The following is a 25,585-nucleotide window of genomic DNA, read 5'->3' as shown; positions in this document are numbered from 1 at the left end:
CTACAGAGTTCCTCTGTGTAGATGGGAGCACTTTCCAGAAGGACAACCATCTCTGTAGCGCTCTACCAATCAGGCCTTTATGGTAGAGTGGGCAGACGGATGCCACTCCTCAGTAAAAGGCATATGACAGCCCGCTTGAAGTTTGCCAAAAGGCACCTAAAGGACTGAGACCATGAGAAACAAGATTCTCCGATCTGATGAAACCAAGATTGAACTCTGTGGCCTGAATGCCAAGCGTCACGCCTTAAGGAAACCTGGCACCATCCCTAAGGTGAAGCATGGTGGTGGCAGCATCACGCTGTGGGTATGTTTTTCAGCGCCATGGACTGGGAGACTAGTCAGGATCGAGGGAAAGATAAACAGAGCAAAGTACAGAGAGATCCTTGATTTAAACCTGCTCCTGTGTGCTCAGGACCTCAGACTAGTGTAAAGGACAACGACCCTAAGCACACAGCCAAGAAAACATAGGAGTGGCTTCGGGACAAGTTTCTGAATGTCCTTGAGTGGCCCAGCCAGAGCCCGTACTTCAACCAGATCTAACATCTCTGGAGAGACCTGAAAATAGCTGTGCAGCGGCACTCTCCATCCAATATGACAGTTTGAGAGGATCTGTAGAGAAGAATGGGAGAAACTCCCCAAATATATGTGTGTCAAGCTTGTAGCGTCATACCCAAGAAGACTTGAGGCTGTAATTGCTGCCAAAGGTTATATGATATTTCAAAAAATTTATGTTTTTGCTTTGTCATTATGGGGTATTGTGCGTAGATTGATGAGAGAAATTCATGATTTAAAGAATTTTATAATAAGGCTGTAACGTAACAAAATGTGGAAAATAGTCAAGGGGCCTGAATACTTTCCGAATGCACTGTATGTATGTCTGTATGTATGTATGTATGTATGTATGTATTGCTGTATGTATGTATGTATTGCTGTATTACCCACACAGGCAAAAGTACTACCCAACCAACTGCTTTTCTACCACCAGATAACCTTCTTTCTCTTAGTCACGATCAAGGTAAGACCAGCAACAATCTGTTTCTGATTTACTCATAGCTAAATATATAAAAATCACAAATCATTTATCACTATTCTGTTTTGATGAGTAAAATGGCTAACGTATCCATCTTTCCTAGAAATATGTGTATTTTCATGTTCTCCATGCAATAGATGTGTGAATTAGCTATTTATTCCCAGTGGATTTGAATATCACGCCTCTTAGATTTAGATAACAGGTGGAGCTCATTCAAGATAATGTCACAACTTCCACTGAAGTCGGTCCCTCTCCTTTGTTCGGGTGGCGTTCGGCGGTCGATGTCACCGGCGTTCTAGCCATCGCTGATCCACTTTTCATTTTCCATTTGTTTTGTCCTTGTCTTACACACCTGGTTTCAACCCCCCAATTCCTTTTTCATTATTTAACCCTCTGTTCCCCCATGTTTGTTTGTGAGTGATTGTTTATTGTATTGCAGTCCGTTATTGTGGCCTTGGATTTATTTGACGTGTATTGTGATTATTGTTGAGTAAAGTTATGTACATTACTCATATCTGCTGTCCTGCTCCTGACTCATCTACACCAGCTACACACAGACGCAATACAGATAAATTCTTCTTACTTTACTGATATATTCACCTGGCACGTCACTGAAGGAAATCCTTATGTAAAATGCTGTATTTGGCAGTACATTACATGATTGATATATTTCAACAAATATATACAATTCTTCAACTAATTTCCCCAACTCCCTACCAAATATCAGCCATAGCCATTAATTTTTTCAACATCAGCCCATACATTTCTAATATTTAAGCCCCATTTATGTACTTGAATTAGCTTTTATAACACACTATTACATCAAACACAACTGCATTACTCTAGACTGAGTTGAACCTCAAGCACTACTTATGTCATTGTTTCCTGTGTGTGTGTGTGTGTGTATGTGTGTGTGTGTTCTTGGAGGCCATGTTGTTGAGCTGTCAGTCCATGCCCAGTACAGTCTGGCCTCCCAAGCCACCCCCATCGTCTCCTCCAGGGAGATAAATCACTCCCCAGACTACAGCTTGCACCTTTGTGTCACTTGGAGCTCCCTCACGCAACCTTTAGGAAAAGGCCCAGCCCAGTGTCAGCACGGGCACGGCTAGTGCCATAACAGTGTAGGTTAGAAGAGCTGTAAGGGAGGAGTCAGCAGTGTGAAGGCATAGGGGCAGGCCAGGGCTGGAAAGACTGGGGCGACAAAGGCTGTGTGTGTGTGTGTGTGTGTGTGTGTGTGTGTGTGTTGGGGGGGGACCTCCCCTGGCAGAAGTGTGGTAGCCGATTAGCGCTCGTGACCCCAAGGCTGATTTCCATCCTCCCTGCCCTGGCTTGCGTGACCTAGTCGGCCCCGTAATATCCTACGCTAATCTGGTCTCACTGTCCTCCCCCTCCCCCTTCTCCCATCCTAATAATGGATCTCCTGTAAGCACTTCTTATGTGTTCAGGACTCCGGGACTATTCATATTTTTTCCTTTCTAAGATGAGTTATTTTCGACCTTTCGAAATGAATTCGGATGTGTTTTCCTCTCCTCTTTCTCCTGACCTTGTGATGTGAGCACTTTGGGTTGATTTGGTGAACCATGCATCATCTTCTCTACGCCCATGTCTTCTTGTGCTGCTTCAGTGTGGCCCATTCCTTTTGTCCTTCCCAGTGCACTTGTGTTTACCACGGACGGAGTGATGGAACGGGGACCAGGTATTTACAATTGTTTCTTAGAGGACGGTGTTTTAGATATTTTATTATAGTGTAATCTGGACCCTTTTCCACAGATATACAGCATCACTATCTTTTTAAAATGGTCCATGACTGTATAATAATTATCATAACTCATCATGAGTTTTATCTGGATTATTTTACCTGTTTTGCCATCTGGCAACTATGAGACATTTACATTTTGATTAATTATTATGTCAAGACAGTGGGTCCTTCTCAGGATTTATTTGAATTTTGATCAAATTCATTCATTCATTCTAGCAGACGTGTAGGAGGTTTGCTGTTTGTTTTCCCCTGGAAACTGGATTGTAGGTTTGATTGAATATACATATATACAGTAGTAGAACATGTGATCCAAAGGTCTCTAATAATTCACATAATGCCCATCTTAGACTTATTATGAGATCAATAGAGGAGCACTCTTTTTTCTCTCAATACCTATCACACGTTTAGGATGACCGGAATTCAAGAGTTCTGGACATTTTTGGAGTCTTGAAAAACAGTCTGTTTGTAAGTAGATGAAGGAAAAGGATGCTAGAACAACTTTTCTAAAGTTCCACAAGTATGTATGAAATAAACTGTGCAGGTGGAAGCACAAAGTATAAGCCTACACGCCATCCAGCTCAGAGGTCTATAATCCCGGACCGTTGTCTGGGCTTTTGTACCAGCCCAGCACTAACACACATGACTCAACATATTAAGGGCTAGATTATCAGATGAATCAGGCAGTTTAGTAGGCTACTGGGCTGAAACAAAATCCTGCACACCCTGTGGTTCTCAAGGACAGACTGAACCCCACCCCCCCCCCCTGAATTGTAATCACTTATCTGACTAGACTGGGGAGGCCTAAGCTGTGTAATGGATCCCTCGATTTGACCAATCCAGAAAAAATATAACTCCATGGAACGGAGAGAGGAAAGATTTGTGATGCAAACTACATTGCCAAAAGTATGTGGACAGCTGCTCGTCGAACATCTCATTCCAAAATCATGGGCATTAATATGGAGTTGGTCCCCGCTTTTGATGCTATGACAGCCTCCATCCGCTCTGTTTAAAGTCACTGAGTTATTCAGTAAGGCCATTCTACTGCCAATGTTTGTCTATGAAGATTGCATGGCTATGTGCTCGATTTCATACACCTGTCAGCAATGTGTGTGGCTGAAATAGCCGAATCCACAAATTTAAAAGGGGTGTCCACATTCTTTTATATGTATAATTTTTGTATTCTATTTATTTCCCCTTTATTTAACCAGGTAGGCCAGTTGAGATCAAGAACTCTTTTTTAACTGCGACCTGGCCAAGATAAAGCAAAGCAGTGCAACAAAAACAACAACACAGAGTTACACATAAACAAACATATTTAAACCAAGTCCATGTTTTCTGTTCCTCTCAGATCGGTGATATGCAATGACCCAGACATGTCCGACATCCCCGTCAACGTCCCCGTGGATACAGTCAAACTGCGGGTGGAGAAGACGGCTGTGCGGCGCATCCCCACCGAGGCCTTCTACTACCTGAACGACCTGCGCTACCTGTGGATCACCTACAACTCTATCTCCTCTGTGGACCCTGCCGCCTTCTACAACCTCAAGGTCCTCCACGAACTGCGTCTGGACGGGAACCTGATTTCCACCTTCCCCTGGAAGTCCCTGAAGGAGATGCCCAGTCTGAGGACGCTGGATCTTCATAACAACCACTTGACCACTGTGGCCATGGAGGCTACCCCATACCTGGTCAACATCACCTATCTGGATATCTCCAGCAACAAGTTGACCACTCTGTCTTCGGACTTCGTGGATATCTGGCCGCCTTTCAATGGAATGCCCGTCTCCTCCAACTTGTCCCAGAAAGTGGTGCTAGGTAAGAGAACTGAGAATAGGGTGTGAGTGGGTGATATGGAGATTAGGGTTTAAGGTTAGGACTTAACACACCCTCACTAGCTACTGGTTGTGCATGCTTTTGCCCATCTCTGGCAAACTTGCTTCTACTGATCAGCTGCTCTTCAGGAAGACTTTGATGAGCTGACTCAGTTGTATTAGTGCAGGGCTGGAGCAAAACCCTGCACTCCCAGTAGCTCTTCAGGAGGTGGGTTAGCCACCCCTACAGCAAAGCAGGTATTCAGAGATAACAGAAGATGGGATTTACCTGCATAGGAGTGTGTTGGTCATTACGTAGCCCATAAATGCATTGTGTATACTTAGTGACTGCTAACTTTAACCCAAAGGCATATTTCAATCTTCACATTGAGGTTCCAATACCTATTTGGGTAACTATTTATTTGGAAAGTCCTACTACAGATGCTCAAAAAACTATCAACAGACTATCAACATCATGTCCACAACTTTTGGAAGTGGACATTAAGGTCCAATACCTACAGGTTACTGGATGCGTGTTCAACAAGGAGAATAGTCTGCGAACCTTCGCTAACGTTAGCAAACGCTTGCGAACGTACAATTAATATATACAGTTTGAGGCAACGAAGCTCAAAAAGGTAGCTGGCGACGAAGAGAAAATGGACTTTGCCGAGATGGATTCAAGTAAGTCGATATTATTTACATATGTATTGAAGAACTAAATGTAATAGACATTATATTCATCATGTATGGCTTTTCTACTTTGAGTCTATTGATCTTTCATATTATTTTGTTTAGGTTATCCATCTTTTTTTACCCTCTTGATTTGTTGTAACATTACAGGCGAGAGAGATGCACAACAAGGTTGTGGAGCTACTGGAGAAAAAGTTAAGCCAACTTGTAGCTATCACAAAACAGTAACAGTATAGTGTGTAATTACTTAGCTAGCTAGCTATCTAGATACCCATCTGTTAATTTTTTAGTTGATCAACAAATATGGATATTGGTAATGAAATAGCCTAGCTAAAGATGAAGTTAGCCGTTCAACATTATGTGTTCTAGCTAACGCTAGCTAGCGAACAGTAAAAGTTAACCTAGCTAGCTAATGGTTTCCCATTACATCTGTGGTTAGGTGTTACAAGATAATTATAGTTATTATTGTTAAGTTATGAAGTGAGGAGACACAGACACCATAGTTAGCTAGTAGGAAACATGAATTACTTTATCTGTCTTAAACACAGTATTTATCAACTCAGTCACCTTGCACCCCCTTACGGAGGGAGATCCCTTTCAAAAAAAGATAGAAGTTTTGAAACCACAGTAAAAGTGCATTAACTGCAGTCGACTGGGGCATTTTGGATGCAGTAATTGTGGAATAAGTTATACTGCACTCCAGCTTCAGTTACACAGCCAAATTACTGCAGTAAAAAAAACATGTTATTTTGGATACAGTATTTGCACCATACAAATTTAGTTAAGTTACACTGCACTCTAATTGCAATCTTGTTTCGTAAGGACAAATGTAACTACTCCCACAATTATTATAAACATTCACACAATCCTAAGGTTAACCATTAGAAAATTGAATAAATCTGATCCTGTACCAGTGGTTAGGGGAGACTTGGACCTCCTCAGGTCTGAACTTGTCCATGCACACAGGTCTCAGACCAGTCTCTATGTCCAACACAGACCACTAATAACAGGAACACATCCCACAATTATTATTGAGCAGTGTTAACTATACCATTTATAGATTTGTATTTAGTTAAGTATGGGGGGGCTCAAGTGGAGTGTTACATTTTAAAGCATATATATACGAAGTATGTGGACACCCCTTAAAATTAGTGTTTTGACTATTTCAGCCAATAGTGTATAAAATCAAGCACACAGCCATGCAATCCCCATAGACAAACATTGTCATCAGAATGACTCGTAATGAAGCGCTTAGTGACTTTCAACGTGGCACGATCATTTTTATTATAATTGAACCTTTATTTAACTAGGCACGTCAGTTAAAAACAAAATATTATTTGCAGTGATGGCATCCGATGCCACCTTTCCAACAAGTAAGTTCATCAAATTTCTGCCCTACTAGAGCTGCCCCAGTCAACTGTAAGTGCTGTTATTGTGAAGTGGAAACGTCTAGGAGCAACAACAGCTCAGCCGCGAAGTGGTAGGCTACACAAGCTCACAGAACGGGACCTCCAAGTGGTTAAGAGCATAGCGCATAAATATTGGCTGTACAAAGCGAGGTCCATACAGAAATGGTTCTGACTGGCCTGCACAGAGCCCTGACCTCGAATCCCATCGAACACCTTTGGGAGGAATTGGAACTCCGACTGCGAGCCAGGCCTTATCGCCCAAAATAAGTGCCTGACCTCACTAATGCTCTTGTGGCTGAATGGAAGCAAGTCCAAATGTTCCAACATCTAGTGGAAAGTATTCCCAGTAGGAGCAAAGGGGGGACCAACTCCATATTACTGTCCATGATTTTGAAATGAGATGTTTGACAAGCAGGTGTCCACATACTTTTGGTCATGTATTATATATAGCCTATATGGAGGAAGTGAAGCTTAGGCCTAACCCCAGAGAGATAGAGATATACTGGTAGCTTGCTTCGACACCAACATGCATTTATTTATGTCAGATGGCTACTGCGTCTGCTATACAGATATAGATGTACAAAAGGAGGCTAATTTGTAAATTTGCGATCAGAACATTTTGTATAAAGATAAGCATTATATTGTTAGATTATATGAGTATCTATTGTAGGCCTGAAACAGAATTCGTGAAATTGAAGTAAATATTTGTTATTTTATTTTTTTGTGAGCAGTGATTGTTAATTGAAGTCGATCATTGTTTCTCAATTTTATAGTCAATTAAACCCAATTTAAAAAAATGTTTTTCAATTTTATAGTCTTGTTATTTATGTATGCAATCTCATAGAAAATGTTTGTCTGTTTTCCCTGTCAGTTCTTATCTTGTTCTCTCTGCAAAATAAAGTTATTTCTGTAAAAGTTATTATATTCCTTTTCATTCTACAACATGTCAAGCACCTCAACCATTGAAAGTGCTATTTCTTTAAACATGGACACCAGAGAAAATGTATCAACAACAATTATACATTTTTGTAGAGCAGGTGCATTTTGCTGTCCCTCTTCTGGACAGGATCAGGGACTGGCTCTATGTAATATATGCCACAACAAGGTCTTCATCTACAGAACCAGTAAAAGTGTGGACACACCTACCTATTCAAGGTTTATTTGATTTTTTTTACTATTTTCCACGTTATAGGGTAATAGTGAAGACATCAAAACGATGAAATAATACATATGTAATCATGTAGTAACCAAAAACGTGTTAAACAAATCAAAATATATTTTAGATTCCTCAAAGTAGCCACCCTTTGCCTTGATGTCAGCTTTGCACACTCTTGGCATTCTCTCAAACAGCTTCATGAGGTAGTCACCTGTAATGAAATTTAATTAACAGATGAGCCCTGTTAAAAGTTAATTTGTGGAATTTCTTTGCTTCTTAATGTGTTTGAGCCAATCAGTTGTGTTGTGACAAGGTAGGTGTGGTACACAGAAGATAGCCCTATTTGGTAAAATATCAAGTCCATATTATGGCAAGAACAGCTTAAATAAGCAAAGATAAATGACAGTCTGCTTTTTTCCAATTGTTGTAGTAGCTACTATCTTGTCTCATCGCTACAACTCCCGTACGGGCTCGGGAGAGACGAAGATTGTCATGCGTCCTCCGATACACAACCAAACCAAGCCGCACTGCTTCTTAACACAGCGCACATCCAACCCGGAAGCCAGCAGCACCAATGCGCCGGAGCACCCGGCCACCTTGGTTAGCGTACACTGCGCCCAGCCCGCCACAGGAGTCGCTGGTGCGCGATGAGACAAGGACACCCCTACCGACCAAGCCCTCCCTAACCCGGGCGACGCTAGGCCAATTGTGCGTCGCCCCACGGACCTCCCGGTCGCGGCCGGTTACGACAGAGCCTGGGCGCGAACCCAGGGATTCTGATGGCACAGCTGGCGCTGCAGATGAGCCCTGTTAAAAGTTAATTTGTGGAATTTCTTTGCTTCTTAATGTGTTTGAGCCAATCAGTTGTGTTGTGACAAGGTAGGTGTGGTACACAGAAGATAGCCCTATTTGGTAAAATATCAAGTCCATATTATGGCAAGAACAGCTTAAATAAGCAAAGAGAAATGACAGTCTGCTTTTTTCCATTTGTTGTAGTAGCTACTATCTTGTCTCATCGCTACAACTCCCGTACGGGCTCGGGAGAGACGAAGGTTGAAAGTCATGCGTCCTCCGATACACAACCAAACCAAGCCGCACTGCTTCTTAACACAGCGCACATCCAACCCGGAAGCCAGCAGCACCAATGCGCCGGAGCACCCGGCCACCTTGGTTAGCGTACACTGCGCCCAGCCCGCCACAGGAGTCGCTGGTGCGCGATGAGACAAGGACACCCCTACCGACCAAGCCCTCCCTAACCCGGGCGACGCTAGGCCAATTGTGCGTCGCCCCACGGACCTCCCGGTCGCGGCCGGTTACGACAGAGCCTGGGCGCGAACCCAGGGATTCTGATGGCACAGCTGGCGCTGCAGATGAGCCCTGTTAAAAGTTAATTTGTGGAATTTCTTTGCTTCTTAATGTGTTTGAGCCAATCAGTTGTGTTGTGACAAGGTAGGTGTGGTACACAGAAGATAGCCCTATTTGGTAAAATATCAAGTCCATATTATGGCAAGAACAGCTTAAATAAGCAAAGAGAAATGACAGTCTGCTTTTTTCCATTTGTTGTAGTAGCTACTATCTTGTCTCATCGCTACAACTCCCGTACGGGCTCGGGAGAGACGAAGGTTGAAAGTCATGCGTCCTCCGATACACAACCAAACCAAGCCGCACTGCTTCTTAACACAGCGCACATCCAACCCGGAAGCCAGCAGCACCAATGCGCCGGAGCACCCGGCCACCTTGGTTAGCGTACACTGCGCCCAGCCCGCCACAGGAGTCGCTGGTGCGCGATGAGACAAGGACACCCCTACCGACCAAGCCCTCCCTAACCCGGGCGACGCTAGGCCAATTGTGCGTCGCCCCACGGACCTCCCGGTCGCGGCCGGTTACGACAGAGCCTGGGCGCGAACCCAGGGATTCTGATGGCACAGCTGGCGCTGCAGATGAGCCCTGTTAAAAGTTAATTTGTGGAATTTCTTTGCTTCTTAATGTGTTTGAGCCAATCAGTTGTGTTGTGACAAGGTAGGTGTGGTACACAGAAGATAGCCCTATTTGGTAAAATATCAAGTCCATATTATGGCAAGAACAGCTTAAATAAGCAAAGAGAAATGACAGTCTGCTTTTTTCCAATTGTTGTAGTAGTTACTATCTTGTCTCATCGCTACAACTCCCGTACGGGCTCGGGAGAGACGAAGGTTGAAAGTCATGCGTCCTCCGATACACAACCAAACCAAGCCGCACTGCTTCTTAACACAGCGCACATCCAACCCGGAAGCCAGCAGCACCAATGCGCCAGAGCACCCGGCCACCTTGGTTAGCGTACACTGCGCCCAGCCCGCCACAGGAGTCGCTGGTGCACGATGAGACAAGGACACCCCTACCGACCAAGCCCTCCCTAACCCGGGCGACACTAGGCCAATTGTGCGTCACCCCACGGACCTCCCGGTCGCGGCCGGTTACGACAGAGCCTGGGCGCAAACCCAGGGATTCTGATGGCACAGCTGGCGCTGCAGTACAGCACCCTTAACCACTGTGCCACCCGGGAGGCCTATCAATTGTTTTTCAACAGGACAATAACCCAACACACTTCCAGACTGTGTAAGGGCTATTTGACCAAGAAGAAGTGTGATGGAGTGCTGCATCAGATGACCTCAACCCAAAAAGATGGTTTTGGATGAGTTGGACCGCAGAGTGAAGGAAAAGCAGCCAACAAGTGCTCAGCATATGTGGGAACTCCTTCAAAACTGTTGGAAAAGCATTCCAGGTGATGCTGGTTGAGAGAATGCCAAGCATGTGCAAAGTTGTCATTAAGGCAAAGGGTGGCTACAGTAACTTGAAGAATCAAAAATGTAAAATATATTTAGAATTGTTTAACATTTATTTTGGTTACTACATGATTCCATGTGTGTTATTGCATAGTTTTGATGTCTTCCTTATTATTCTACAATGTCGGAAATTGTAAAAATAGAGAAAAACCCTTGAATGAGTATGTGTGTCCAAACTTTTGACTGGTACTGTCAGACTGGTACTGCCCTAATAGATAAGGACCATGTTGAATGAGAACCAGTTAAATAAAGGTTAAATAAAAACAGAAAAAAATGTTGTGGAGGAGTCAAGCATTCGCGATGGTATCTGTGATTTTCTCCAGCAGCAGCATGTTCAGAAGTTGGAACCTACTCCATTTGCACTTTAACAGCCCAAAGGATGTCTCAATTTTGACTCGGGTGGAGCTGTGGATCTGCTTCAATCTCTTGTTTTCGTCCAGTTGACCATTGTCCCTGAATGGCACATTTAGATCCAGGCTTAAGGGATAAGCAGTAGCCCAAGAGGTGGTACTGCTCTGGCAGAGGGTGGGCCTTTACGTCGCTGGTTCTATACAAGCATGCATCATGCACAGAACTAGCGTTGCCCGCATAGCCATGCCGCACACAGCTTGCAGCTGGAAGCTGGGCTGGCCTTTACAATTTATGTAGGCATCCCGTATTTCGGAAGGCCCCCTGATGGGAATGTGAGTGCCATCAACATGTATGCACCCAATCACACCTGGGAACCCCCTAACTAGATGCTGCAATCATTGGGGATTTCCGTGACGCTAAACTTTGTTAAGACTACTTTAATCAAAACAAAGAGGCCGTCTAGACATGTAAATTACCTGAAAGGTTTCCAAATCAAATTTTATTGGTCACATACACATGGTTAACAGCTGTTAATGCAAAATGCTTGTGCTAGTTCCGACAATCTAGACAATGCACTAATATCTAATATCTAATATCTAGTAATCAAACAAATTCACAACAACTACCTTACACACAGAAATGTAAAGGGATGAATACGAATATGCACATATAAGTATATGGATGAGCGATGGCCGCAGCAGCCTCTCTATGTTAGTGATACACCATCCAAAGTGTAATTAATCATTTCACCATGCTCAAAGGGAAATTCAATGTCTGCTTTTTTATTTTTACCTTTAAAAGGTGCCCTTCTTTGAGAGGCATTGGGAAAACTCACTGGTGTTTGTGGTTGAATCGGTGTTTGAAGTTCACTGCTCGACTGAGGGACCTTCACTGCTCGACTGAGGCACCTAACAATGTATGTGTGGGGCACAGAGATACTGTAAGGTAGTCATTCAAAAATCATGTTTAACACTATTATTGCACTCGGAGTGATTCCATGCAATTTATTATGTGACTTGTTAAGCACATTTTTTACTCTTGAACTTATTTAGACTTGCCATTCCAAAGGGGTTGAATACTTATTGACCTAAGATATTGCAAATCAAATCAAATCAAATGTTATTTGTCACATACACATGGTTAGCAGATGTTAATACGAGTGTAGCAAAAAGCTTGTGCTTCTAGTTCGGACAATGCAGTAATATCTAACAAGTAATCTAACAATTCCCCAACAACTACCTAATACACACAAATCTAAAGGGGTGAATGAGAATATGTACATGTAAGTATATGGATGAGCAACATATGGTATAAAATACAGTATATACATGAGATATATGAGTAATGTACGATATGTAAACGTTATTAAAGTGGCATTATTTAGAGTGCATTGTAGAAAGTGACTAGTGATCCATTTATTAAAGTGGCCAGTGATTGGGTCTCAATGTAGGCAGCAGCCTCTGAGTTAATGATTGCTGTCTGATGGCCTTGAGATAGAAGCTGCTTTTCAGTCTCTCGGTCCCAGCTTTGATGTACCTGTACTGACCTCGCTGTCTTGATGATAGCGGGGTGAACAAGCGGTGGCTCGGGTGGTTGTTGTCCTTGATGATCTTTTTGGCCTTCCTGTGACATCAGTGCTGTAGGTGTCCTGGAGGACAGATAGTTTGATGTGTTGTGCAGACCCCACTACCCTCTGAACAGCCTTGCGGTTGAGGGCGGTGCAGTTACCGTACCAGGTGTTGATACAGCCCGACAGGATGCTCTCGATTGTGCATCTGTAAAAGTTAGTGAGTGTTTTTAGGTGACAAGCCACATTTCTTCAGCCTCCTGAGGTTGAAGAGGTCGCTATTGTGCCTTCTTCACCACGCTGTCTGTGTGGGTGGACCATTTCAGTTTGTCCGTGATGTATATGTTGAGGAACTTAAAACGTCCCACCTTCTCCGTTACTGCCCCATCGATGTGGATGGGGGGTGCTCCCTCTGCTGTTTCCTGAAGTCCACGATCATCTGACACCACACTCAGGGGGCCCTCACCTCCTCCATGTAGACCGTCTCGTTGTTGTTGGTAATCAAGCCTACCACTGGTGTGTGGCCACACAGTCATGGGTGAACAAGGAGTACAGGAGAGGGCTGAGAACACATCCTTGTGGGGCGCCAGTGTTGATGATCAGCAGGGTGGAGATGTTGTTTCCTATCTTCACTACCTGGGGTTGGCCCGTCAGAAAGTCCAGGACCCAGTTGCACAGGGCGGGGTCGAGACCCAAGGTCTCCCCCAGGTGGTGAAGGTAGGAAACAACATCTCCACCCTGCTGATCCTCAACACTGGGGCCCAATAAGGGTGCGTGGTAGCAAGATGTCGATGTCTGCGACAGGGCTTGTTTTCTTTTTGTAATCTGTGATTGACTGCAGACCCTGCCACATACGTCTCGTGTTTGAGCCGTAGAATTGCGACTCTATTTTGTCTCTACACTGACTCTTTGCTTGTTTGATTGCCTTGTGGAGGGGATAGCTGCACTGTTTGTATTCGGTCATGGTTCCAGTCTCCTTGCCTTGATTAAAAGCGATGGTTAGCGCTTTCAGTCTTGCATGAATGCTGCCTTCAATCCACGGTTTCTGGTTAGGAAAGATTTTAATTGTCACGGTGGATTCGACATCTCTGATGCACTTGCTATTAAACTCGCTCTCCAAGTCAGCGTCTACATCAATGTTGTTGTCTGAGGCTATCCGGAACATATCCCAGCCCACATGATCGAAGCAATCTTGAAGCGTGGAATCCGATTGGTCAGACCAGTTTTGGATAGACCTGAGCACAGTCAGATATGCCGAAGGCAGGGCGGGGAGGGCTTTGTATGTTTCGTGGAAGTTAGAGTAGCAACGATCCAGAATGCGACTCTGACAACATATCCCAAGTGAGCCATGTTTCCGTGAAACAGAGAATGTTACAATCTCTGATGTCTCTCTGGAAGGCAACTCATGCCCTAATTTCGTCCACCTCATCATCTAGAGATTGGACATTGGCGAGTAATATGTTCTGGAAGCGGTGGATGGTGTGCTCACCTTCTGAGTTTGACCAGTAGGCCACTCCGTCTGCCTCTTCTGCGGCGACCGTGTTGTTTTGGGCCAGCCTCTGGGATAAGATCCCATGTCCAGGGTGAAGGTTCGAATGAAGGATCCGCTTTAGGAAAGACGTATTCCTGGTCGTAATGTTGGTAATTTGACGTCACTTTTATATCCAATAGTTCTTCCTGGCTGTATATAATAACACTTGAGATTTTCTGGCTCACAATGTAAGAAATAATACATTTAAAAAAAAAAACTGCATAGTTTCCTAAGGACCTGAAGCGAGGCGACCATCTCTGTCGTCTCATCCGAAAATGAGACCGAAAGGCGAAGTCGTTGTAGCGAGAGATGACTTTCTCCATAACCATATACATTTTATGAATAGAATGGGCGTCCCCATTTAAGTCCATGGTGGCATAATGGGGGGACTGGCGGCTATTGAGATTGTACCCATAGGAGCACAGCAAGAAGCAAAAGCAAGACGCAAAAGCAGGAAGTGTACCCATCAACATGTGCTGTGATTTGTTGATTCAGCTCAACTGACATTACAAAAATGTAATTTCATTGCATGAGCCACATCAGTTAACATAATTTGAATAAACATTCTATGTTACCATGGAAAATATTGTATCATGAGTTTACCAGTTATTAAATGTCCAGTGTTAGAGGTTCCAAGCCCATCCTATTCATTCTATTTCTCTATGCACATGAACCTTGACTCACTTTTCGGTGTTGATACACCCACTAAAATCTGCAGCCACTCCGTGACATGGGGAATAGGATCTGAAAAGTAATCCATTATGGCGGAAGCCATAGCTAAAGCCAACATTTTGCATGGTCGGTCCATTATGTTATCAGCAAGAATAGCTCGAACTAACGGAATGCAATGTTTGTGCAAATTATTTTTTTTACAAATCATGTTTTTAACAAACACAGTTCACAGCAAATGTTTGCTAATGCATTGCTTGTTAAATGCGCCTCTTGATCCACCTCATAAGAAGTGGGGAGTTAAAGTTAGCATGCATTGATAGTACGTTTCTGACCCCTGGCTTTGACGAATCTAATTTACTATTTTTCCATGTTTTGATTTGCACAAACATGCCATGTATTTTGGGCTTGACACTAAATCTGACAGATTGTGAAGGTGTCTGAAGGTGTAAGCGGGCCCTCAGATGTACTCAACTTTTAATTGACATGTCAAATGCTGAATGGAAAGCTGATGTACCAACTGATTTATCCACTGATGTATCACACTTTAAGACCATTCGGAAACAATAAAACATAAAAAAATAAATGGGGACTTGGTTAGGGACTTACAGTTACAATGGGACGTTTATTTAAAAAAACTGAATTAATGAATTATTGATAATTAAGCAATAAGGCTCGAGTGGGTGTGGTATATATGGCCTATAAACTGTACCACGGCTAAGGACTGTTCTTACGCACGACGCAACGTGGAGTGCCTGGATACAGCCCTTGGCAATATTGGCAATATACCAAAAATGCCTGAAATGCCTTATTGCTATAGTAAACTGGTTACCAACGTTATTAGAGCAGTAAAAATACATGTTTTTTCATACCCGTGCTATGTGGTCTTATATACCACAGCTGTCAGCCAATCAGCATTCAGGGCTCGAACCACCCAGTTTATAATATTCAATAATCAATGGGTATACAGTATATAATTAATTTAAAAGCCAAAAATGTAACAACTGCAGATTGCACCTTTAAAAGAAAAACAGGTACACTGTAGTATGTTGTGAAAAAAGCCAACACCCGATTTAGAGTTTGCTGTTGGGTTGGCCGCTGTTAAGTACATCTAATCTGGTTAATTTTACTACAGTGGGCTAAATCAGGGTTTCTTGGTAGTCTTAAAGACATCTACTTTGAAACAAAAGGATACACCTCACACATATGGTTATGGGCTTAAAAAAAGTAACACCAGTATCATGTTAGATATAGAGTTGAAATGTATTCAATTTTGAGTTTGCATCACAATATTACACTTTAAGTATATATTTTGCATTCGGAAATTATTCAGACACCTTGACTTTTTTCACATTTTGTTACGTTACAGCCGTATTCTAAAATTGATTAAATTGTTTTTCCCCCTCAACAATCTACACATAATACCCAATAATGAAAAAAAACAGGTTTTTTGAAGTTTTGTTTGCAATTGTATTTAAATTAAAAAAACTGAAATATGACATTTACATAAGTATTCAGAGCCTTTACTCAGCACTTGTTGAAGCACCTTTGGCAGCATTTACCGCATTGAGTCGTCTTGGGTATGACACTACAAGCTTGAAACACCTGTCTTTGGGGAATTTATCAAATTCTTCTCTGCAGATTTTCTCAAGCTCTGTAAGGTTGGATGGGGAGCATCACAGCACAGCTATTTTCAGGTATCTTTTCAGGTCTCTCCAGAGATGTTCGACCAGGTTCACGTCTGGGCTCTGGCTGGGCCACTCGAGGACATTCAGAGACTTGTCCCAAAGCTACTCCTGCATTGTTTTGGCTGTGTGTTTAGGTTCATTGTCCTGTTGGAAGGTGAAACTTTCCCCAGTCTGAGGTCCTGAGCGCTATGGAGTAGGTTTTCAGGATCTCTCTGTACTTTCAGGATATCTCTGTACTCCATTCATCCTTCCCTCAACCCTGACTAGTCTCCTAGTCCCTGAAGCTGAAAGAATCTCCAAAGCATGATGCTGCCACCACCATGCTACACCATAGGGATGGTGCCAGATTTCCTTAAGATGTGACGCGGGACATTCAGGCCAAAGAGTTCAATCTTGGTTTCATCAGACCAAAGAATGTTGTTCCTCATGGTCTGAGTCCTTTAGGTGCCTTTTGGCAAACTCCAAGCAGGCTGTCATGTGCATTTTACTGAGGATTGGGTTCTGTCTGGTCACTCTCCCATAAAGGCCTGATTGGTGGAGTGCTGCAGAGATGATTGTCCTTCTGGAAGGTTCTTCCATCTCCACAGAGGAACTCCGGTGCTCTGTCGGAGTGAACATTGGGTTCTTAGTCACCTCCCTGACCAAGACCCTTTCCGCCGAGTCTTTGTGGTTCCAAACTTCTTCCATTTAAGTATGATAAAAGCCACTAAACACCTGTTTTCGCTTTGTCGTTATGGGGTATTGTATGTGATGAGTATGTGATTATTCAATCAATTTTAGAATAAGGCTGTAACGTAATAAAATGTGGAAAATTCAAGGGGTCTGAATACTTTCCAAATGCACTGTACATCTCAAAAGACTGTAATATAACAAAACCGTTTGACATAGAAACACTACATTTTCGGCGTTTGAAAATAAATAATGTTCATTAATTATGAAATTATGAGATATATTAATAACATTCCACCCATGAGGCCACTAGAGGGAGATTTGTTTATTTGACTGCAGGAAAGGTTACAGGGTTTCTGCAACATACTTGCACTTCCACGTGTGTGTGTGTGTGTGTGTGTGTGTGTGTGTGTGTGTGTGTGTGTGTGTGTGTGTGTGTGTGTGTGTGTGTGTGTGTGTGTGTGAACGGTTATGTGTACATAAAAGATATTCTGGGGTGACTTGAAACTGACAATAAAAAAAAGAAACAACATATAATTGCATGTCATTTCGATTTTTTTGTTAATTTCATTATACACAAAAATGTAAAGTTAGACTCAATGATATGACGTAGATGGAGGAAGTAAACTGCAGAGTGGGTACATTTCTGCCACAACTAAGAGCGCTGAAGCATGAGGCTCAACTTCTCCACTGTTCTGGTGCCCTAGCTACTACACTGTACACAACGTGAAGCAAACCTGTGCACATGCGCAGATACTTTGTGTGACTATGTGAGTCTACCTTTAAAAACAAATCCAAGTTAATATGGCGCTCAAAATGTAAGTATCTTGATGCGGGTAACCAAAGAGATAGAACATCGAGTGATTTATTTACTCCACTTTAATAATATTTCTATAAACGTCATAATTTTAAGTTCTTGCAACAATGTGCCACGTGGCTCTGTTTTTAGAGGATTGTGGGTAATTAAAAATGTTTAGACTTGATGATAATTTGACAATGTCTTATGCATGTTTGAAGAAAGAAAATTATATTTCTACTTTAGTATTAAGCAGCCTGCTGTGCCATGAGGTGTAATGGATCAGGATGAACAGATATCAAAACTGAGACCCACCGATTTCTACAATCACAACTCTTCATGACAGAGGCAAACACAGCACGCTGCAACACTTTGGTTCTACCTCCAATGTTTTTCATATTTTTTATTTATTTAGCTAGGTATTAAGAACACATTCTTATTTACAATGACTACCTACCCCGGCCAAACCCTAACCCTGATGATGCTGGGCCAATTGTGCTCCGCCCTATGGGACTCCCAATCATGCCCGGTTGTGATACAGCCAGAACCAAACAGGGCCTGTAGTGACGCCTCTAGCACTCAGATGCAGTGCCTTAGACCGCTGCACCCCTCGGGAGCCCATTACTGCTGGTGGATTGAGCACTGTGCTCAACAATGCCTGACAAAGTGGGTTAAAATGGCAAATTATCAAATACATTAAGCAATGTTAAAGTTGTGTTTGTGAAACACTAATGTTTTGGGTTTACTACTCAATAATATTGTGTGTAATTGTGTTGCCTTGAAGGGACAGTGCAATCAAAAATGTGATTTCCCTGTAGTTTATAATGGTATTTCCACACTGTGTGGTCGAAATAACACCGAAATTGTGAAAATGATGATAGGGTACAATAATTGTATTATGTTCTGGTGAAATGGAGTTATTGGCCCACAACATGACATCACAATCTGATCTGATTTCTGACCAATGATCAGTCGTATTTTATTTGCATCTGCATCGTCCTACTTTAAAGGGGTAAGCGGTTTGGTAAATCTGATCATTGCAGAAAGATGGCTCAGTTGTGACACTATATGCATACCTAGAATCAGAATACTGAATTACAATTCTAGCTGTTCAAAAAAGTAACTATGTATAGTTTTTGTTCTATAACTTGGGTGGAAATATTTATGAACATGGAAATCATAGCATATTATCCAGTGAATGATTTTGTTGAACTTAGATATGTACAAGATGTACAGAGATGAGAACATATCATGATAGAGGTATACTTCAACTAAAGTACAAAATGTGTATAATTTGTGTATGAGCTAGGATAAACTGCAATTTACCTTAATAGCCACATTAGCATTAGCATTGATCACAGCATTGTTTGCATGTTCTTAATCTCGGATCCACTGCCATGTTCCCAACCTTTTCACAAACACAAATGTAAGTTGAATTGAACATAACAGTCGCAAACATTTCCACTTTTGTCCTCTGCAGGTCTTCAGGACAACCTGTGGGTCTGCGACTGCAGGATCTCCAAGCTGATCGAGCTTTCCAAAATGTCTGACACGTCAGTGGTACTAATGGACCAGTTTCTACATTGCAGCGGGCCTGAAAACCTGGCTGGTGTTAAGTTCCAAAGGGTGGAACTGGACCAATGTCTCAAGCCATCCGTCATGATGTCAGCCACCAAGATCACAGCCTCGGTGGGCAGCAATGTGCTCCTGCGGTGTGATGCCACGGGTTACCCCACGCCTACCCTCATCTGGACTACTTCAGATGGCTCACGTGTCAACAACACAGGTATCAACAGTGACACATTTTATTATAAGAAAATGCATACAGTGTGTTATTCAACATGTTTATAAAAATTGTTTTAAATGAACAAATTCCTTTGTTAAGATTTACTTATGTTCTACAGTTGTGATTCAATAAAATAATATTTGTGCTTCAAAAAGATAAAGTCTACATCTTGGCAATGTTGAAGTGTTTGCATTTTCATGATCTACCTATAGTTGTCCAGGAGTCTCCAGGAGAGGGTGTCCGATGGTCCATCATCAGCCTGAATGGGGTCTCGTACAAAGACAACGGGGAGTACAGCTGCAAGGCTAAGAACTTTGCCGGCAACGCAGAGGCTGCCATCACCCTGTCTGTGGCAGGTTATGTCACTACAAACATGCCTCCAGAGAGGCCAGACATAGAGGCTGCAGGGAATAGCCCCTCCACAACGTCCTCTGCTCCTGAAACTGGCTTCTCAAACTCCCCTAGTGCACCGTCTACCACCACCGCCCCACCTACCACCACGCATCCAGACATCTTGCCACCCATCCTCACCAAGAAGAAACCCACGCCCAGCAACGTGCAGCAGATAGCACCATCCAAACCATCCGAGACCCCGCAAGGCAGCGACAGGAAGCTAGCGGCGGATCAGAGTGAAAAGAAAGATGCTTCCAAGTCTGTCCAAGATCTCGAGATCGTGGAGGAAACGCCGGACAGCGCGGTTCTACTCTGGACGACCGAAGGTTTGCCGAGCAATGCACCTCTCACCGTTGTTTACTCCACTTATGATGAGGAGGACAACTCCAAAAGGACAATGGATACCGATGCCGGGAGTGGCAAAGTTCTACTCGAAGGCTTGACTTCTGGAATGAGGTACCAGGTCTGTCTGGTTTCCAAGGGAAGTGCCGCGGGAAAAGACCCCTGTATCAACTTCTTTACTCTGGACCTTGTTGAGGACAATGCTGCGAACAAGCTGCTGATGATCATCAGCAGCTTTGCCTGCGCCGTGGCTTTACCTGTCATTGGTTTGCTGGTCTACAAGATCCTCTCACTCTATTGTAGGAGCAATGTGCCTTCCTCGGACGAGGAGCTATCTAAAGACACATATGTGAAGTTTGAGACAATATCAATGAAGCAGAGGACCTTCAACGCTAATCCCGCTGAATTGTGGACCTACAGGCAGACCAAGGAGTCCCAAGAGAGGATGCTCCTCTGCTCCAGGTCGAGCATTGACTCACAAATGACATACAAGAGTGACAGTTCCAGATCAGAATTTTTGTGCTAGCGTTAGATTAAGACTACATGACTCGAAAGTTAATACTAAATCTGGATACATTTTTGAGGAAAACTACAAGGTTTTGCGTGTTCAAAACTTTTATGACAATAATTGCCAGATGAATCATTGTTTGTTACAGCCTTAATTTCTTTGTAATAAAAAAAAAAACTTTGGGATACAGTTACCTCCAAAAGTATTGGGACAGTGACAAATGTTTTGTTGTTTGTATTCCAGCAATTTGGATTTGAAATGATACAATGACTATGGGGTTTAGTGCAGACTGTCAGCTTTAATTTGAGGGTGAACTGTTCAGAAATTACAGCACTTTTTGTACATAGTCCCTCCAAAAGTATTTGGATAAATTCACTTATATGTGTATTTAAGTAGTCAAACGTGTATTATATGGTCCCATATTCCTAGCACGCAATAATTATATGTTGGATGCATTTGCTGTTTGTTTTGGTTGTATTTCAGATTATTTTGTGCCCAATAGAAATGAATGGTAAATTATGCATTGTGTCATTTTGGAATCACTTCATTGTAAATAAGACTAGAGTATGTTTGTAAACACTTCTACATTAATGTGGATGCTACCATGGTTACGGATAGTCCTGAAAGAGTTGTGAATAATGATGAGTGAGAAAGTTACAGACCGGCAAGACATGCTAACCTCTGACCATTGCAATAACATGGGAGGTTAGCATTTTTTGGCGGGTTTGAAATGTATGCCTCCATAACTTTCTCACTCATCATTATTCACTATTCATTAAGGATTATCCGTAATCATGGATGCAAGTGTTTAGAAACATCTCCTATTCTTATTTACAATAAAAGTGACTCCAAAATGATGCAATACCTTACTTATTGGGAACAAAATAATCTGAAACACAACCAAAATAAAAACCAGCAAATGCATCCAACAAATGAGTAGAATCACAGGCTTGATGTAGTCATTGCACGCTATGAATATTGGACCAAATATAAACTTTTTACTATTTGAATAGTGGCATCGATAATGGCACAGGAGGGAGGCTGATGTTTTACAGGCTCCTAACCAACTGTGGTATTTTGTTTATTTTTTTGCATTGTCTGTAATTTATTTTGTACATAATGTTACTGTTACCGTCTCTTGTGACCGAAAAGTGCTTCTGAATATCAGAACAGCGATTACTCACCTCAAACTGGATGAAGACTTTTCTTTAATGAGTTTGACGCGAAGGATATACTGCTTCTCGGAGACCAGGCCCAAATCCTCATCATTCGCATGAATAAAATAAGGAAATAAATGGGGCAGAGATCGGGGTGTCTTGTGAGAATTCATCGACGAGCGGGTAACCCGCCTCTACCATCCGTTCTATTGGCCAACGTGCAATCAGACATTAAAAACTGGAATATCTTATGTTTCACCAAGTCGTGGCTGAACTGCAAACAGGATAATATACAGTTGGCTGAGTTTTCTGTGCATTGGCAGGACAGAACAGCTACATCTGGCAAGACGAGGTGTGGGGGATTTGTCTACTTGTCAATAATGTCTAATATTAAGGAAGTCTCGAGGTATTGCTCGCCTGAGGTAGAGTACCTCAGTGGTTGGTCAGACTGTTTTGCTATCACAGACTGGAATATGTTCTGGGATTCATCCAATGGCATTGTGGAGTATACCACCTCAGTCACCAGGTGCATCAATAAGTACATCAAAAACAGCGTCCCCACGGTGACCATAGGTACATACCTCAACCAGAAGTCATGGATTACAGGCAACATCTGCGTTGAGCTAAGGCTAGAACTTCAAGGAGCAGGACACTAATCCGGAACCTTATAATAAATCCTGCTATGCCTTCAGACGAACCATCAAACAGGCAAAGCGTCAATACAGGACTAAGATTGACTCCTACTCCACCGGCTCTGATAATCGTCGGATTTTGCTGGGCTTGCAAACTATTACAGACTGCAAAAGGGAAACCCAGCCGTGAGCTTCCCAGTGACGTGAGCCTACCAGATGAGCTAAATGCCTTTTATGCTCGCTGTCGAGGCAAGCAACACTGAAGCATGCATGAGAGCATCAGCTGTTCTGGACGACTGTGTGACCACGCTCTCCGTAGCCAATGTGAGCAAGACCTTTAAACAGGTCAACATTCACAAGGCCGCAGGGCCAGGCGGATTACCAGGACGTGTACTCAGAACATGCGCAGACCAACTAGCAAGTGTCTTCACTGACATTTTCAATCTCTCCCTGACCAAGTCTGTAATACATACCTACATGTTTCAAGCAGATCACCATAGTCCCTGTGACAAAGAGAGCGAAAGTAACCTGTATAAATGACTACCGCCCCATACCACTCACATTGGTAGCCATGAAGTGCTTTGAAAGACTGGTTATGGCTCATGTCAACACCATCAACCGGGAAACCTTAGACTCACTCCAATTCGCATACCGCCCTAACAGATCCACAGATTACTCAATCTCAATCGCCCCTACCCACCTGGACAAAAGGAACACCTATGTGGGAATGCTGTTCTTTGATTACAGCTCAGTGTTTAACACCATAGTGCCTACAAAACTCATGACTAAGTTAAGGACCCTGGGACTAAACACCTCCTTCTGCAACTGGATTCTGGAGTTCCTGACCGGCCAACCCCAGGTGGTAAGGGTAGGTAACAACACATCTGCCACGTTGATCCTCAACACGGGGGCCCCTCAGGGATGCGTGCTTAGTGCCCTCCTGTACTGCCTGTTCACCCACAACTGCGTGACCATACATGAGTCCAACACCAACATTAGGTTTGCGGATGACACAACAGTGGTCATTTATGCCCCATTTATTTCCTTATTTTATTCATGCGAATGATGAGGATTTGGGCCTGGTCGCCTGATCACCAACAAACGACGAGACAGCCTATAGGGAGGAGGTCAGAGACCTGGCAGTGTGGTGCCAGGAAAACAACCTCTCCCTCAACGTTAGAAAGACAAAGGAGCTGAATGTGGACTACAGGAAAAGTAGGGCTGAACACGCCCCCATTCACATCAACGGGGCTGTAGTGGAGTGGGCTGAGAGTTTCAAGTTCCTTGGTGTCCACTTCACCAACAAACTATCATGGTCCAAACATACCAAAACAGTCGTCAAGAGGGCACAACACCTTTTTCCCCTCAAGAGGCTGAAAAGATTTGGCATGGGTATATAGCTGCACCATCGAGAGCATCCTGACCGGTTGCATCACCGCCTGGTATGGCAACTGCTCAGTATCTGACCATAAGACGCTACATAGGGTAGTGCGTACGGCCCAGTACATCACTGGGGCCAAGCTTCCTGCCATCCAGGACCTATATACAAGGCGGTGTCGGAGGAAGGCCCAAAAAATTGTCAAAGACTCCAGTCACCCAAGTCATAGACTGTTCTCTCTGCTATCGCACACCAAGCAGTACCGGATCACCAAGTCTACGTCCAAAAGGCTCCTTAACAGCTTCTACCCCCAAGCCATAAGACTACTGAACAGCTAATCAAATGGCGACCCAGACTATTTACATTGAACCTCCCTTTGTTTTTACACTGCTACTCGCTGTTTATTATCTATGCATAGTCACTTTACCCTTACCTAAGGTACATGTACAAATTACCTGTACCCCTGCACATTGACTCTGTACCGGTACTCCCTGTATCTAGCCTCATTATTGTTATTTTGTTGTGCTACTTTTTATTACATTTTTTACTTCAGTTTATTTTGTACAATTTTTCTTAACTCGATTTCTTGATCTGCATTGTTGGTTAAGGGCTTGTAAGTAAGCATTTCACGGGGTCTACACCTGTTGTATTCGGTGCATGTGACAAATACAAACGGATTTGATTTAAGTTCATTTTTCCCAATACTTTTAGTCCCCACATCTTAGGGGACAATGTACAGAAAGTGCTTTAATTTCTAAACGGTTCACCCGATATGGATGACAATACCCTCAAATGAAGGTTGACAGTCTACACTTTAACCTCATTTAACCTTGGTGTATCCTTTCAAATCCAAAGTGCTGGAGTACAGAGCCGAAACAACAATATGTGTCACTGTCACAATTCTTTTGGAGCTCACTGTAGGTTTTTTGACAATACCGCGATATTCAGAAGTATCGTGGCAAGTGAACAAACCATGTTTTAATTTCTTGAGGAAAACAGCCCTATTGGAAACAAACAGCATTTTATTGTCATAGTATCATCATCATATTCTACTGTGCATAGATGTCAATTCAACGTCTATTCTAGGTTGGTTCATTGGAATTACGTGAAAACAACGTTGATTCAACCCGTGTGTGCTCAGTGGGCTCATGATACTGGTATCATAACAACTACATTTTGATATTGCTGTCTTTACAGCTCAGTGCTTAAATTAAACTCAGTTGAATGCAATTTTCCATAATACTGTAATCAATAGTATGTCTGTGTTCATTATGGCCTACTTCTTTGTCACTATACACTACACCGTACCAGGTTTAAACAGATATGACATTCATTGATCTCAATATGGTATCAATAGACATACCCGCTATCCTATTCCATGTCCAAGTCCAACAACCCATGTATTTATACTGCTGGCAATGGTGACAAGAATTATTCACTT

At 42.9% G+C, this 25,585-nt stretch overlaps 1 protein-coding gene across 1 annotated transcript; it reads left to right on the top strand.

Moving 5' to 3' along the window:
- The first annotated feature begins 2,413 nt into the window (after positions 1-2,413).
- LOC110505119 (leucine-rich repeat, immunoglobulin-like domain and transmembrane domain-containing protein 3) lies at positions 2,414-21,113 on the top strand. The gene is made up of 4 exons (XM_021584106.2): positions 2,414-2,726; positions 4,138-4,604; positions 19,429-19,734; positions 19,947-21,113. The coding sequence occupies exons 1-4, from the start codon at positions 2,611-2,613 to the stop codon at positions 20,993-20,995; spliced, it is 1,938 nt and encodes a 645-aa protein (XP_021439781.2). The 5' UTR covers positions 2,414-2,610; the 3' UTR covers positions 20,996-21,113.
- The last annotated feature ends 4,472 nt before the right edge of the window (positions 21,114-25,585 follow it).

This window comes from Oncorhynchus mykiss, chromosome 31 (genome assembly GCF_013265735.2).
Source record: "Oncorhynchus mykiss isolate Arlee chromosome 31, USDA_OmykA_1.1, whole genome shotgun sequence".
Taxonomy (NCBI): domain Eukaryota; kingdom Metazoa; phylum Chordata; class Actinopteri; order Salmoniformes; family Salmonidae; genus Oncorhynchus; species Oncorhynchus mykiss.
Note: the sequence above shows the minus strand (reverse complement) of the source record. Positions and strands in the feature narration are given on the sequence as shown.

Bases quoted from the DNA above. Each gene is read 5' to 3' on its own strand.
- LOC110505119 (XM_021584106.2), top strand. From the start codon at position 2,611: ATGCATCATCTTCTCTACGCCCATGTCTTCTTGTGCTGCTTCAGTGTG. The intron at 2,727-4,137 runs GTATTTACAATT...TGTTCCTCTCAG, and splicing joins AGTGATGGAACGGGGACCAG to ATCGGTGATATGCAATGACC. The intron at 19,735-19,946 runs GTATCAACAGTG...ATCTACCTATAG, and splicing joins CTCACGTGTCAACAACACAG to TTGTCCAGGAGTCTCCAGGA.